At 28.7% G+C, this 14,684-nt stretch overlaps 4 protein-coding genes across 10 annotated transcripts; 3 read left to right on the plus strand and 1 right to left on the minus strand.

The window, feature by feature from the left end:
- Positions 1-2,271: 2,271 nt before the first annotated feature.
- Positions 2,272-7,146, minus strand: Cp190 (centrosome-associated zinc finger protein CP190). Of its 6 annotated transcripts, XM_072016667.1 has the most exons (8): positions 6,937-7,075; positions 6,628-6,817; positions 6,428-6,540; positions 6,121-6,185; positions 5,647-5,818; positions 5,378-5,517; positions 5,039-5,299; positions 2,272-4,914 (listed from the first exon to the last, which is right to left on the minus strand). In XM_072016667.1, the coding sequence occupies exons 5-8, from the start codon at positions 5,809-5,811 to the stop codon at positions 2,916-2,918; spliced, it is 2,565 nt and encodes an 854-aa protein (XP_071872768.1). In that variant the 5' UTR covers positions 5,812-5,818; positions 6,121-6,185; positions 6,428-6,540; positions 6,628-6,817; positions 6,937-7,075; the 3' UTR covers positions 2,272-2,915. The 6 variants fall into 6 exon arrangements, with proteins under 6 accessions (XP_071872768.1, XP_071872772.1, XP_071872769.1 ...); XM_072016671.1 differs by lacking the exon at positions 6,937-7,075 and having other exon boundaries at positions 6,454-6,540; positions 6,628-6,916; XM_072016668.1 differs by lacking the exon at positions 6,937-7,075 and having other exon boundaries at positions 6,429-6,540; positions 6,628-6,916.
- A 165-nt stretch (positions 7,147-7,311) lies between these two features.
- Hsepi (D-glucuronyl C5-epimerase) lies at positions 7,312-10,520 on the plus strand. Its single transcript, XM_072016675.1, has 7 exons — positions 7,312-7,790; positions 7,881-7,975; positions 8,077-8,224; positions 8,368-8,496; positions 8,563-9,276; positions 9,348-9,535; positions 9,609-10,520. The coding sequence occupies exons 3-7, from the start codon at positions 8,084-8,086 to the stop codon at positions 10,138-10,140; spliced, it is 1,704 nt and encodes a 567-aa protein (XP_071872776.1). The 5' UTR covers positions 7,312-7,790; positions 7,881-7,975; positions 8,077-8,083; the 3' UTR covers positions 10,141-10,520.
- Positions 10,521-11,026: 506 nt separating this feature from the next.
- LOC139994232 (zinc finger CCHC-type and RNA-binding motif-containing protein 1) lies at positions 11,027-12,850 on the plus strand. Its single transcript, XM_072016686.1, has 5 exons — positions 11,027-11,184; positions 11,516-11,676; positions 12,006-12,117; positions 12,187-12,495; positions 12,561-12,850. The coding sequence occupies exons 2-5, from the start codon at positions 11,564-11,566 to the stop codon at positions 12,696-12,698; spliced, it is 672 nt and encodes a 223-aa protein (XP_071872787.1). The 5' UTR covers positions 11,027-11,184; positions 11,516-11,563; the 3' UTR covers positions 12,699-12,850.
- Positions 12,632-14,640, plus strand: LOC139994229 (U6 snRNA phosphodiesterase 1). 2 transcript variants are annotated; one of them, XM_072016683.1, is made up of 4 exons: positions 12,632-12,765; positions 13,698-13,840; positions 13,912-14,249; positions 14,370-14,640. In XM_072016683.1, exons 1-4 carry the CDS (start codon positions 12,752-12,754, stop codon positions 14,556-14,558), a joined length of 684 nt encoding a protein of 227 aa, XP_071872784.1. In that variant the 5' UTR covers positions 12,632-12,751; the 3' UTR covers positions 14,559-14,640. The 2 variants fall into 2 exon arrangements, with proteins under 2 accessions (XP_071872784.1, XP_071872783.1); XM_072016682.1 differs by lacking the exon at positions 12,632-12,765 and adding an exon at positions 13,025-13,362.
- The last annotated feature ends 44 nt before the right edge of the window (positions 14,641-14,684 follow it).

Here is a 14,684-nt window from a genome sequence, read left to right on the forward strand (position 1 = left end):
TGTACGTTTCCATACTTCGCATAACTAAATTATAAAGAAAAAGTGGTAAAGGAATCTCATACAATGTAAGAAGATAAGCTTAAGTAGGTGTGTGTATGCGTAACTTAATGATATCGTATCGAATCTAATGTAACGATTTTTATGTAACACTGCCAACTATTTTTAAAAATATCGTATAAAGTAGTTGCTAATAATCGGCCATAATCGAACTACGGAAATTAATTTCCTTCTATTTTGCATGCATTCTAGATCTAGTTTTCTTGTCCCTCCAGTCTTTCTGTCCTTATTTGCAATAATCAGAGATCCAAACACAAAACAATTTAAATCAACCTTTGGTCGATTTTACATATAAAATTTTCGTTACTATTGAACGTTCGATGAGATCGAACTCAATCGTATATCCTATAATATAATTAATTACTGTTCAAATTATTAATATCGTCGATACAATATATAGAACAGTTTTCGAACTTCATCTATAACGTACTATTTATTTACTAACAATAAGCAGATATCGTATTTTGCGGAAAAAATAGACATTTGCTAAAAATTGATATACGTTTCAATTATACATTAATAATATAAAAATTAATACAAAAAAAAAAAAATGATACAATTCATAATATGAAAATTAATACAAAATTCGTTTAACCAAAATTGAACGATATGGACAAGATAAATTCTCTCCAATCTAACGAATAATACAAAATTAGATATACAAATAAAATATTTTTTGATCCAAGAATTCCTACGAATCTTGAAAAATGTTAATCTTAATTTTTTCTTCAATTTCTATAACTCTGAAAATAATGAAACAAAAGATTGTTACCGGACCAGAATGCGTTACGGTGATGAAGTTATATTAGTATTTGACTAATGTATATTTCAGATAAAATTCTTCGACGTTATAATTTGTTAATCGTGCGTAGGTTGTAGTAAATGAGAACTCGGAAATTACATATCGACGTAAATCAGTATTTTCCATGTACATATAAAACGAGGCACTTAATACGCGCGCACCGTGATTAGTATTTTTCTTTAAAACAGAGAAATTTATCGTATATATTGAATTCATCGTATTTCCAAGTTAAAAATAAAATGTTTCTTTGACACCATAGCGTGTATTTGCAAGCTACTTTGTTACTCTGTTTGAATTTTCTTCGTATCAAATGATTTCCCGTTTAATTGTAAACACAACAATTTCAATTTTAATTTTTTATCCATTTAATCTGTAGAAACAATTTTATACATATGTATAAATATGCATGTCAAAAAAAAAAAAAAAACATTTGAAGTTAAATATACTAGACGGAGCAAAATAACTAAACTAAATTTATGTGTTTGATTTACGGTAAAATTGAACGCGTGTGTTAAAAATACAAATGTTTCTAGCATATTTTATCTACTTTATCGTGATCTGCATTTACATGTATTATTCGTTGAATCTTACTAACTCAAATATTCTTCTATATATAGCTTGGATTGTATTAACTCTAAATACCATCTTCGAAATTTTTACTGAATTTACGATAATATTACTCTAATTTAAAATATTATGCTGAAAAAACTAAACAAGTGCTGGTTACTTATGTGAAAGAGAATTGACTAAATAAAACGCGTTAAGTGACTCACGCTGTACATATACAAGATATTCTGTTCGACTTTATTAAAAATATATTATCTTCTGTATTCTGTTTTTTGGATGTTTTATTCTCTATTTTTTAATATGAAACAAGCATCATGTATTTAATTGCAAATGATGTATAATGGTACTTGATTTCAAGAATTTTTTAAATTATTAATATCTCTCCAATAAAATCATATTATTCTTTCCAGAAAATAGCGAATATATGACTATACAAAGCATATTTTTTAATATAAATAAGTTAATGAATTACATTCGATTTGCTTTATTCAAATGTTTGTATAAAATTTTAAATATTTGAAACAATATATCTTAAAATTCTCCAAATCATGTAATGAAAGAAATAATAAAATGTATAATTTGGTAAGGAAAAAGTGATTGAGTTTTATTTCTTTTATTATATCAATTCCGACAAAAAAATTTTATTAATGGATTTGAAATAATGAAAGAAATGTAAAATAATATTTTGTCATTAACGCTTAATTGACTATCTGTCTAAACTATCTTTTATTTTGGTGCATCATGTTTATCTGAACGCAAAATACGAAAGATATATACCAATTATCATGAATAGTCATCAAATTCAACATTATAAAGTCTAAGAAAGAATTTCTGAAAGAAACGTATTACTTTTAATCTCTTTATTTTTAAATATTTGCATTGAACATGTGCAGTTAGGAATTAATCAGAAATTCGACATTCATGACCCTTCATTTTCTGCATTTCATATATGTCCACTGCCACACGTTTGTGCAACTATATGTTCAGAGGAATTGAAAATTGCAATTATGTGGTAATTAAGAAAAGTTTATGAACATTTCTTCCACTTTCCCCCTTCCGTTTCTCTGCAGATGTGATCAAATTAAATCTCTAACGATTGAATACAATCATACATACATACATATATATAGATATATCAGCTTGTAAGTATATACAAACATTTGTTTTAGGATAAATGTTGAAGTTAAAATCAATTTGCACGAATTAATTGAAGCTTAGGATTCTACATATCCTCTAAAAAAGAAATAATTCATTTACATTACTTCTTCTGTATCTGTATATACAAGGTGTTTCCTACCTTTTCGGCAGGATTGTAGAGTATGATCTACAAATTTGCCAGTAAAGTAGAAAATACCCTGTATAGCTTCCTTCAATCAGTTACTATGTAAAAAATGAAGGAAGAAGCAAAATGAAATGCAATTCAAACATGCCATTTTGTTAATCACGGATATTGATCAAACATAAGGTGTGATAAAGTTAATATTATTCTTTATGAATCAGCTAATTCTCTACTATCATCATCCCATTCTGTAAAGCTATTCGCTTTAGTTTGCTTATCATTTTTTTCCACCTCCTGTTCTCCCTCAAGATGCTCCTCTTCAATGATCATAACCGATTCCTGCGATTCGCTTACACTGTTACTCTGTTCGCTGCATTGTTCATCGTATTCCACTATTTCTGTTTGTTCTTCCACGTATTGTATAACTTCTTCTACCTGATCAGAACTGCATTCCTCCAATATTTCCGATTGTTCAACTTGCATTTCCTCCTCCATCACCTTTTCCTCAACTTCTTCAACCACTTCCTCCACTATCTCCTCAGTTTCTTCGGTAAGTTCTTCCGACTGATAATTCTCGTACGTTTGCCGGTCTACTTCTTCGTTTCCGTGAATGTAAACGATCATCCCATCCTCCGTACCTTGCATTACAATTTGTTCGTTATCGGTAATGTTTAGCTGTTGTGGTTGCTGCTGTTGATCATTTTCCTGCTGTTGGTAGTTGTCATTGTCAATCAGCATTATCATATGTTGCCCGTCCAGCTCGTGCGTGTTGTAAGTCATTTCGTGCGAAATATTATTTAATTGCATCTCCGGTACAATATATTCCGATACGTTCGAAGCTCCATCCTGAGGTTCCGAGGAAACGCTATCTCCAACACCTAAGGATGCCGCTATACCACTAGCCACGTGACTCAAAGCTTCCGCTTCTGAAGAAGGTTCTAAAGAAATCGTTGGCATAGAGACTGAAGCTGCATCCGAGTCTCGCAGATCCTTGTGCACGCAATCGATATGAACTTGCAAATTCGTAGCTTGTACAAAAACTTTACCACAATGAGTGCAACGATGTCCCTTCTTTTTGCCATCCGGCAAATTTCCATGGCCCGTATTAATTTCATGGGTCGTTAATTCGGTAACATCTTTAAACGTTTGTGAACACTGCATGCACTGAATCTCTTCGATGGATGACGAATGTTGACGCGACGTTGGTCGATGATTATGGTTGATTTGATGCCTCACCAAAAATGCTTCCGATAGTGCCACGTAAGAACATGCTTGGCACTTTGGAAAACTCATGCTTTTCGGAGGAGGCACATTGTGTTTTGTATAAAGATGATACATCAGGATGTTTCGTTTGATTGCTTTATAACCACAGTGTTCACAAACACGCATATCAAATTTTTCATCGTGTACATCTTGCATGTGTCTTCTGTACATATAGTAGTTCGTATACTCCTCTTCTAAATCACACTTGTTACATTTCCAAGGTCCAGTCTCGCCACCATCTACGCTTCCGTTACTCTTTGTCTCGGTTTCGTCGCTGTTATTGCTTGACATCAGGTGATCAGACTTCAAAACTACGTAAGAGACTTTTGTCTTGCATGCTGAATTACTATCTGAAGACTTTGCTTCTTTTTGCATGATTTTCAAACGTATGTTCTTGTTATTTTTCACTAAATGGGGGTATTTCTTCAATACTTCTCGAATGATCTTTGCGTGATTATTGATCGAGTCTTCTGAGTTCGTTCGTTTTCCCTTTTCCATGTTTTCTTTTTCTTCGAGATCAAATCGCACTCTCTTAGATGGCGATGGCTGCGTATCTTGACTCCTTTGGAAACATCTAGTCACGGACCAATCATCGTCGGAATTCATTTCCTTCAGACTCTTCTCGTTTGTATGATTGTCATCTTCCTCGTCTTCGGTTGTATCATTTTTACTGTCTCTGTCTGGGGAACATTTACCACTAGGCGAATTATCTCTTTTATATTTGTCTGGCGCTTGAACGATAGGCTTTGTATTGTACGTAATGTCATCGAATGACGAGAACACCCCGAGCGCAAACTCTTCAGCTTCGGGGAGATCAAATCGGGAAGGTCCAGGAGTTACCTCTGTAGGCCTATTTGTCGACGGCATCCCGTGGAATGTTCGCATTTCATAATTAAGCGATGGCATACTTTGTGGTGTATCTAATTTCCTTTTCCATATAGGGAGTCTAACATAATAAAAAGAAAATTTTTTTGTACATGTAAAATTGAAGAGTAAGTAACAACATAACTACATTATTTGTAACTAGAATGAGTATTTGAATCTCTAATCTATATGCAAGACATACTTACTTTCTACCTGGTAATGGCTGATTTGACAGCCCTGAGGATGAAGTGGAAGTAGTTGTTGCTTTTGTGCTAGATGTTGAAGGTTTTGAAACTGCTATTATAGGTCGGGTATTGCATTTCACTGTTTGTTCATTTTGCAGAGAAGCAGTATTAAATTGTGCATCCAGTAATTTAGTTAGAACAGTCATGTTCATTTTCTGTGCTGTACGATACAAAGCATGTTGCTCAGAAGTCCAATACTCTAATTGTCCAGTGTACATAAAACTATAAAAGTATTATAATATGTATGTATATTGCAAGTGTGATAACTTTATTTGCTATACAAACTGTGTTAAAATTTACCTTATAATTGACTTCACACATTCATATGGCATATCTGGTGGCATGATAATTACTCCATCAAAATTTTCATCTTTTTCTTTCTGTTCACGTTCAAGTTGCATAAAATAATCTGTGCATGTTGTTATGACTAAACGATGAGCCTGAAATATTAATGAGGAAGTTCTTTGAACTAAATATAACAACAAATAGTGAAGAAATATTTAATTTTAAATATTTAATAACAATTTTTAAATATAAATAAGGAATGTACAATAAGGAATGTGTAATACCTGAACAGTGATATCACTGGTGGGAAATTTGATTGTAAGATCAAGCAATTCTTCTTCAAAATAGAGCTGTTGAAGTCTTTGAAGAAAGAAAGTCCCCCAGTTATCTACCTTCACTTGCTTCAATCCCCGTGAAGGAAGTTGTTTTTCCTGATTTGCTGTTTCCATTGTACACCTGTATGTTATTAGTTGTAGTTAAAAAAAACCTTCTGGAAGATTCCTTTTGAAAGATTCATCACTACTTAATAAATCTTTCACTAATATTTTTTGTGGAAAAATTAATTAAAATATTAGTATGTAGCTGTTTAATATTATCTTCAAAGTACATTAATAAAATTAGTAATGAAAATTAAGTATTTGAAAATACAAATAGTACAAAATAAATAACTTTTTAATACAATATGCTATTTATAAGAAAATTAAATTATTAGATTAATATTTTATATTAATCTAATAAACTATACTACATTTCTTTACCTGATATTATAAAGTTTAACTATTTATTATATCTACTTATGCTGACAACCCACATGGACCAAATCCTGTAATAAGAGAAAAATAAAAGATATCACGATCTTAATCTTTAAAATTAAATTATAAGATACTACACTATGATTTTATTCTCTAACAAAAAAAAATATATGAAGAGAAATTTCAAATCTTTTCGATTACATTACTCACAAATGTTAGAAGTTAACTATTAATTACAAGATTATATAGTATCATATGAAAAGAAATTATTTACACCACACATGCTATTTCAAAGGCTACAAATATTACTTAACATTCTTGAGAATAATCTCTTCGTACTTGTGACTCAAATGCCATATAATCCATGTCACAAAGGGAAATTATTCCCCAACTAATTACTTAGTAGTAACTTAACCTGACTGGCTTCTAAAAATCAAAAGTTTCATATCTAACATTATAATAATAGTGCATCAGCGGGGTCCATTGACGTCGGAATATGGTTGTGTGACTTACAGTAGCGACTAGTAGCAAGCGAAGTACGCTAACGTAAAAATTCTTTAGCATGTATATCACCATATATACATTGCTGTGATCGCTTCGAAATTCGATTAGACTACAATATTGCAAAAAGAAGAATACTATGCAAATGAAAAGAAGTAAAAGAGGCTTCTGACGAAAGTATCAGCGCATACTTTGCGGAACGCTGAAAAATGGAAGTTTAATAATGATGTACATCTTCCTTTCACGATCAAAGTCGAGCATATTAATGGTTATTTCGAATATGTACAAATTCAAAATACCCTGTGGATGTATTGCACATACCTATTTAACAATATTTCAATATTCCTCTTAGCTCCATCTCTTATAAATTTCCTTAGTACACAAGTAATATTGAACATTCCATTGTATATCACGACTCACAGATGGAGTTATACGTATCAACTGATCACACAGTAACGGGATATAAAGAAACCTTCAACTATAGAATTATGAATCGCTAGTATAAACTACGATTGCTCATATTTTGTATAATCTGCATAATGCAGAAAAAAGATATTTTTGTGTTATTGTATATGTTTCCATATGATGAAAGCAGAGAGAATTTACATAGAAAAAATATAATTAATTTTATAAATTTAGGTGGAAGGGAACGAATGAACTACGAGAATGGGCAATACGAACTTATGGCGAAGAATGGCTGTTAATAGTTTTAAATATTATCAATAATCAATTGAATTCGTAAACAAAAGGTTTTTATTATTTATATCACATTAAAGTTTAGAGTATTTAAAAATATTTCTTCACAATGTATATTATAATATACAAAATTCATGCAAAATGTTAAAAATTGATACACATGCAAATATACAATCCGTTCTTCAAATTTCTTCCATATAATCGAGATTTCTTAAAACCACTGAAACTTTACCCATAGTTAATATTTCGCAAACGAATTCTAGGGAATTTATGTAATGCTACTGACACTATAATCAAGAATGCATGCAATTTTTTTTATAAAATAGACAATGCAATTAACGAGAACAGAACAACATATTGGTTACTGCAGACAATATTATGAATGGAATGTATGAAACAATAGCTAACATCGATAACCATCGGTGACTAAACGTATAAAGTCCTTGATAGAAAATGTAAAGGAAATATCCATAAAAGAGGTGAACACATATATGCATTTTAAAAGTTGCCATCGGCTGCTACCATTTGTTTCTTGTTGTTTTTAAAGAAATGACTTTATCTCCTTTCAGAATTCTACAATTTAAAAAAAATGGGGGAAAAAGTACTTATCTTTAATCGAAGCTGTTTTTAACAGATAGGAAGGCAAGAATTTTAATAACATTTTGTAAGTAAGCATTACATAGCAATATTATTTATACTTTATAAAATTAATCTTCCTATGTATTGATATTATTTATAAAAAATCATTTTCATTCAAACTAACAGGTATTATATGATGATGAGGTTGAACTTTAAAACATTATTACTTGTATTAATAGTTGCAGTATTAAGTTCAATATTAACATCATGGAATAATTGTGGCAGCCCATCATTTTTTAAAAACACTGATTGGAAATCAAAATTTCAGCATAAAGTAAGCATAATTTGTGTCAGATGTATAAATTTAACATACATTATTATTTCTATAAAATTATTTAGATAAAATTATTTACATAGAAATTTTATACAATAATAATATTTATTATTTACTATTATTATTATTTTTTATATATAAAGGACCGAGTAAACTTAGAAACTGGATATCAGGAGATAGATTGTCATATAAATGGTGATTATTCTATTGGATGTCGTAAAGAAGGAGATGAAGTTTATATACCATTTTCATTTATTCATAAATATTTTGAGGTGAGTAGTAAAAGTAAAGTAAATGATTAATCACAAGAAAATACTAATGAGTTTAAAATACGTCAGATTTATGGAAAATTAGCCACGTATGATGGCTTAGAAAGATTTGAATGGTTACACAGTTATTCCAAAATCGTTAATCCTAAAGGAAAATATGATCCCAGAGGAGTGTTTATGACCTTTGAAAATTATAATGTTGAAGTTCGAGAACGTGTTAAATGTATTAGTGGAAATGACGGAGTACCAATATCTACTCAATGGGAGAGTCAGGGATATTATTATCCTACTCAAATTGCTCAATTTGGATTATCACATTATAGCAAAAATTTGACAGAACCAGAACCTCACAGAAAAGTGATAGAAGATTCTGATAAAGTTAAAAGAGAATGGATTATACCTCAAGGATCTATTTCATCTAGAATATTTGATAAACATGTTAACAGTCATGTAATGAGATTTGCAACACCAGAAACTAGTACATCTGGTATTACCTTAAAATTAGATCATGTACTTGATTTTGTATTGAAATGGGATTTTAATATTAAAGATAATGGAAGTATTATGATCACATTACAATCTAGAGAAAGAAAAGAAATGTATTACCTTCATTATGTTACTAGTAACATAGTATTGCATATATATAACAATCACGTTTATTATGGAATTGGTCAAATTAATCATCAATGGAGAAGATTCACTAGAGACCTAGTAATAGATTTACAAAAAGGTTTATACTTAAATGATAAAAATAAAAAGAAAATATCTCGCTCAAAATTAAAGGTAATGTATATACTTAACAACTGCTATAAGATAATTAAAAAAATAAATGTTAAGAATGATCTATTTTACAGATCGTGAAAATGACGTTGTATGGATCTGGAATGATTGATAACATAACATTATCTACAAGTGAACACATGGAACAATTCTATGATGCAGCTAGATGGTTTGTCAGTAACCAGAACATTAGTTCTGGTGGATGGGCAAATCCTGTGAGAAGAAAAGTGGCTCCAGGAATGGCTACTCTTGAACCTGGATGGTACTTTACTTTAACAAATTATTTAGTGTATATGTATATCACAATATACTTATTTAAATGCATGTTTTTACAGGTATTCTAGTATGGGTCAAGGACATGCAATTTCTGTATTAGCACGAGCATATTATCATTCGGGCGAAGAAAAATATTTGCAAGCTGCTATTAGAGGTTTGCAACCTTTTAAGGTATCCTCTAGCAAAGGCGGCGTAGCTGCAATATTTTTAAGCAAATACGTGTGGTACGAAGAATACCCTACGACACCCTCTTCATTTATACTTAATGGATTTATTTATTCTTTAATTGGTTTGTATGATCTAAAAAGCATAGCAACAGGTAAGGATGCGGTAGAAGCATCTCGCCTTTTTAATCAGGGTATGACATCTTTGAAAAATATGTTAACGCTATACGATACAGGTTCTGGTACTACATATGATTTACGTCATTTTACGTTAAAAACTGCTCCAAATTTAGCTAGGTGGGATTATCATTCTACTCATGTTAATCAACTTCTTCTTTTAAATTCAATTGATAATGATCCGATTTTTACTACTACAGCAGAACGATGGATAGGTTACATGAATGGTAAGAGAGCTGCACACAATTAACATACTATCCTTTAGCGATCAACTGATTTTTGCATTCACTTTTATTTTTAATTTATTGATATTTAATATTTCGTTCCGTCTGCTCTATTTTGTATCATACATTTTGTAAATAAAAAAAATAGTCACAGAATAAAGTGGACCAAACTATACTTATCTTTTTATATAATTGTTGTTACATGGAAACAGTAACAATCAAATTAGTAACATTTGTTTGTTATTAATGGATGCTGCGTATGTACTTGGCTATCCCATCATATTAAAATATCAAATTTAGTATTTGATAGTTAAAACTACGTATATTTAAAAAGACAAGTGTGTTATTATATTTAAAAGTAATTTATTCCATTTAATTATAATAAATAAAATGCCTATTTAGAGTATTTTAGATATTTTAGATTAATATTTAAAAAAAAGCCATCCCTGAACATGACTTATGAAACTTAATTTGTAGATATAATGGAATGATATATGTAATTGCGTTACATGTAAATTTTGTACTTAAAGAATTAAACTCAACATTTAAACTATTTTATAAATATACATTTTTTAATTTCAATGTTATGTATTACATTCCTTTGAATATCTGTATGTTTTATTTTTAACAAATGTATAGATTAAGATAAATTCCATACCTTTCATGCAAATTATTTAAATTAAATAAGAAGTTGTTCCGAGTAAGAATGTAATACATTTTGAAGTTTTTTTGTATATTATACTACTTTTATATAAAATCTTATTAGAACTTATACATGTGTGATACCAATTTAACAAATAAAATGAAATTATTTTATTTATAAATTTGTTGTACCTGTTCGTATATAAGTTTTTAACCTAATTTTTTCCCTAAATATATATAATTTAACAAAGAATAAAACGCTTCATTTGATTTGAATGTATGCTTGTGAATGTGTATGATCTGTTACATGTTGGTATTACTGATAGCATAGTTTATGGTATATGTTCTTATAGTTTCCAAGACAGTTATTCCAATATGTATGCAAGAATTAATATTATACAGCGTATAAGTAATTATAACAATTTTTTGTGAGTATTTTTAACGTAATTGTTATTGTTTACTATAAAATTGAAATATTACTGAAATATGTCGTATCAAAGTATATACGTTTTGATTTACAGGAAAAGATTTTTAAATTCAATTTACGAAACGTATTATATTATCGTTAATTGTATTTATGACTTAATTGCTAATATAATAAATAGTAGAAAAATATAAATAGTATAAAATTATAATTATTGAATGCGTTACTGAATATAAATATTTCGAAAAGAGAAAATAAATGAAATACAATGCATGACAAACATTTTATAACATTTCAACTTTATAATTATCGTTTTTTCTATTCTTATATTTCAGGTTAAATTAAACACAAGCGCTATAAATAATAAACGAAATTTAATAAAAATGAGTGGTGGAGTAGTTCCAAGTAAATCAACAGTTTATATTTCGAATTTACCTTTTTCACTAACAAATAATGATATACATCAACTTTTACAGAGTTATGGCAAAATTGTAAAGTAAGTTATGAAATTTAAGTAGCTAACTTTTTAATTCTTTATTAGTTTATTAAATATATATTTGTAGAAATATATTATTTAAATATTTTATATATTTCATTTATCCTGATTTTCTACCCTTATCCTTTCATCAAAAATTGTATAAAAATTATTGTTTACTATATTCTTAATCCTCACATATTTTCAGGTTAAATTTTCTTATATATCCTGATTTTAATAGAATATAAAAATTTTCAATACTTAAAAAATGAAAGAACTTTACATTACATGTACATTAAGTAATTTAAAGTATAATCTTATACATATTTAAAGTATAACCTTATCTTTAGAGTGACAGTAATGAAAAACAGAATTACAAGAAGAAGTCGGGGTGTTGCATTTGTATTGTTTCTTACTCCAGAGGATGCTATTAGTTGCGTGGAAAACTTAAATAACACAGAGGTAAACTGTACTTTTTCTTATGTAATAATATTCATCCTAAGTTATTTTTCATACATTATTTTTTAACAGATAGGTGGTCGTACAATAAAAAGTTCCATAGCTGTAGATAATGGAAGAAGTACTGAATTTATACGTCGCAGAGACTATCCAGATAAATCTCAATGTTATGAATGTGGTGAAGAAGGACATTTATCATACAATTGTAGGAACAATACATTAGGACCAAGAAATCCACCATTAAAAAAGATTAGAATCAGAAAAAAACATAAAGCTAATACTCAGCAAACAAGCGATTTTAATAAAAATAGCGATGATGAATCAGCAGAGGATAATTGGGATGAAGAAGTAGAAACATTAAGCGCTGCTATTGCATTAGAGGTAATGTATTAATGTGATCCAAATGTAATAAATATTTGTATTTATTATCTATATGTACATTATAGCAAAGACAAAAAGAATTAGAAAATAATCACCAACTAGGAAATAAGGGACATGAGGAGGAAAGCAGATCAGTTCATAAATCTGGCAAAAGATATAAAAGGAACAAATATTTTAGTGATGAAGAAGATTTTAGTGAATAAGTAAATGTAATAAAATAATATAAGAATAAAAAGTTATGATATAATTTTAAAGAATGTTTAATATTAAGTTTGTAAAATATTGTTTGTATATAGATTTGTAAATTGACAACTCATTGACTCGTGTAGAAATTGAAATAAATTTATAACTTCAATTTTAGTTTTTTATTGAAATTTTATTTTTTTTCATATTTAGTAATTAAATGCAACAAAAGTTATTTAATTACTTTTTACAATAAATCATGTGTATATATGTGTGTATATATTAACATAGTATGTACTATATATGTTATTTTATTTTACGTTATGTTATGTTAGTATGATTGTAGCTTAGTAGATTGGAAAGCTTAACCTTACAAATGCCACTCGAAAGTCATTAAAAGAAATTTTAATATTACTATTTTCTTTATACTTATAATCTTTAAACTCAATGTATTTCGAACAACAAAGATTAAATATTACCAAAACATTACTGTATTTTGAAAAAATAAAAAATCGAACAATTAGTTATAAATAATTTCAAAATATAACCTCAAAGGATGAAAGATTTAAGTTAATTACAAATATTATACACTATGTCAGGTTTAGATTTGCTAAGTACGTACGCTTCTGATTCTGAAGAAGATGAAATTAACGATAACAGTAAATCTGAGGAGAATTCTAAACGGTATCTGTCTTCTTTGTTTTTTATAATTATTATACTTACGATTTCTTATAAGTATTCAAATACATTTTAATAAATTATTAGGTAATAAATGTTTATAATTGGAATAACTATTCATTTTTACAGTATGCATGTATCGAGAAATATATATTTGATAAATTTATTTTTTAACTTTTATAAACAGATTTAACGATTTATATGAAGGTATCACACGCGCGTTCATTATCTATGTTTAGATTTCGCAGATTTAAATTCGAAATAAATAGTTAAAAAATGGTTTTAGTAAACTAAATGGTTTTGTACTAAAAAAATCATAGAAAATATCTTTTATTTTATAGATTACCTTTGCCTAGAAGCATTACAGCATGGAAAGGTGTTCCTCATCATGAAGAAGTAGATGATAATCCATTACAACACGAGGGAAGAGTAAGAAGTTTTAAACATGAACGTGGTAACTGGGCTACGTTAATTTATATTGACTGTTAGTATTTAATAAAGATATATATGTTTTAATTACAAGAATAAAATCATTATAGTTACCTTAAATTGCAGATGAACCCAGCGAGGACATGCTCTCATGGATGTTTTCAGTTTTGGGAGAAGTGCCAGTTAAATGTAATATATTTTCTGAGCAGTTTCATATTAGTCTATCAAGAACTTTAATTTTAAAGTTTCATTGGATTGAATCGTTCGTAGAGGAGACCAAGAAGTTATGCGAGCAGACAGATCAGTTTAATTTGGAGCTTCTAAATGTACGGGCATATACTAACGAGGAAAAAACTCGAACATTTCTTGGGATAGAATGTATCGATCGTAAAGGAGTCCTTGGTCATTTTGTGAAAAATGTTAATAAGTTCCTTGCTGAATATGATTTACCAGCTTTTTACGAAGTAAGTAATGTATTTTAAACAGTGATTATATATGTTATACAAAAGTGCAACAAGTTATTTTTGATGAAAGTTTTATATTTATTGTAATAATGATAATAAATTATCATTTTCCACATTTAGGATTCTTCTTATCATGTAAGCTTTTCATGGTGTCTTGGCAACGAACTGTCAGTTCTAAACGATCAAGCACACTTTTTGACTATTAAATTAAATCAATTTTTGATTGAACATGCAGAGGCAAGATACATAAATGTCACTAAAATATATCTTAAGATTGGAAACAAGTTATATGTATTTAAACTGAGGTAACAAATAATAATTGATACGAATTAAATATAAAATACTGATAATAAAAAAGTTATACTATAATATAATAACAATTTTTTTAAAACTTTACTTTCTTCTTTTTCCCTATGTTAGTATACCTAAAAATCT

The sequence above is a fragment of the Bombus fervidus genome, chromosome 14 (genome assembly GCF_041682495.2).
Source record: "Bombus fervidus isolate BK054 chromosome 14, iyBomFerv1, whole genome shotgun sequence".
Lineage (NCBI taxonomy): Eukaryota > Metazoa > Arthropoda > Insecta > Hymenoptera > Apidae > Bombus > Bombus fervidus.

What these genes read in the sequence shown, in the direction of transcription:
- LOC139994232 (XM_072016686.1), top strand. Translation starts at nt 11,564, where the DNA reads ATGAGTGGTGGAGTAGTTCCAAGTAAATCAACAGTTTATATTTCGAAT. An exon ending in AGTTATGGCAAAATTGTAAA is followed by an intron (nt 11,677 to 12,005) that starts GTAAGTTATGAA and finishes CCTTATCTTTAG; the next exon opens with AGTGACAGTAATGAAAAACA. An exon ending in GCGCTGCTATTGCATTAGAG is followed by an intron (nt 12,496 to 12,560) that starts GTAATGTATTAA and finishes TGTACATTATAG; the next exon opens with CAAAGACAAAAAGAATTAGA.
- Hsepi (XM_072016675.1), top strand. Translation starts at nt 8,084, where the DNA reads ATGATGATGAGGTTGAACTTTAAAACATTATTACTTGTATTAATAGTT. An exon ending in TTATTCATAAATATTTTGAG is followed by an intron (nt 8,497 to 8,562) that starts GTGAGTAGTAAA and finishes AAAATACGTCAG; the next exon opens with ATTTATGGAAAATTAGCCAC. An exon ending in TATCTCGCTCAAAATTAAAG is followed by an intron (nt 9,277 to 9,347) that starts GTAATGTATATA and finishes TCTATTTTACAG; the next exon opens with ATCGTGAAAATGACGTTGTA.
- LOC139994229 (XM_072016682.1), top strand. Translation starts at nt 13,271, where the DNA reads ATGTCAGGTTTAGATTTGCTAAGTACGTACGCTTCTGATTCTGAAGAA. An exon ending in TCTGAGGAGAATTCTAAACG is followed by an intron (nt 13,363 to 13,697) that starts GTATCTGTCTTC and finishes TTTATTTTATAG; the next exon opens with ATTACCTTTGCCTAGAAGCA. An exon ending in ATTTACCAGCTTTTTACGAA is followed by an intron (nt 14,250 to 14,369) that starts GTAAGTAATGTA and finishes TTCCACATTTAG; the next exon opens with GATTCTTCTTATCATGTAAG.
- Cp190 (XM_072016666.1), bottom strand. Translation starts at nt 7,013, where the DNA reads ATGTTCAATATTACTTGTGTACTAAGGAAATTTATAAGAGATGGAGCT. An exon ending in CCAGTGATATCACTGTTCAG is followed by an intron (nt 5,518 to 5,646) that starts GTATTACACATT and finishes TTAATATTTCAG; the next exon opens with GCTCATCGTTTAGTCATAAC. An exon ending in CAGCCATTACCAGGTAGAAA is followed by an intron (nt 4,915 to 5,038) that starts GTAAGTATGTCT and finishes TTATTATGTTAG; the next exon opens with ACTCCCTATATGGAAAAGGA.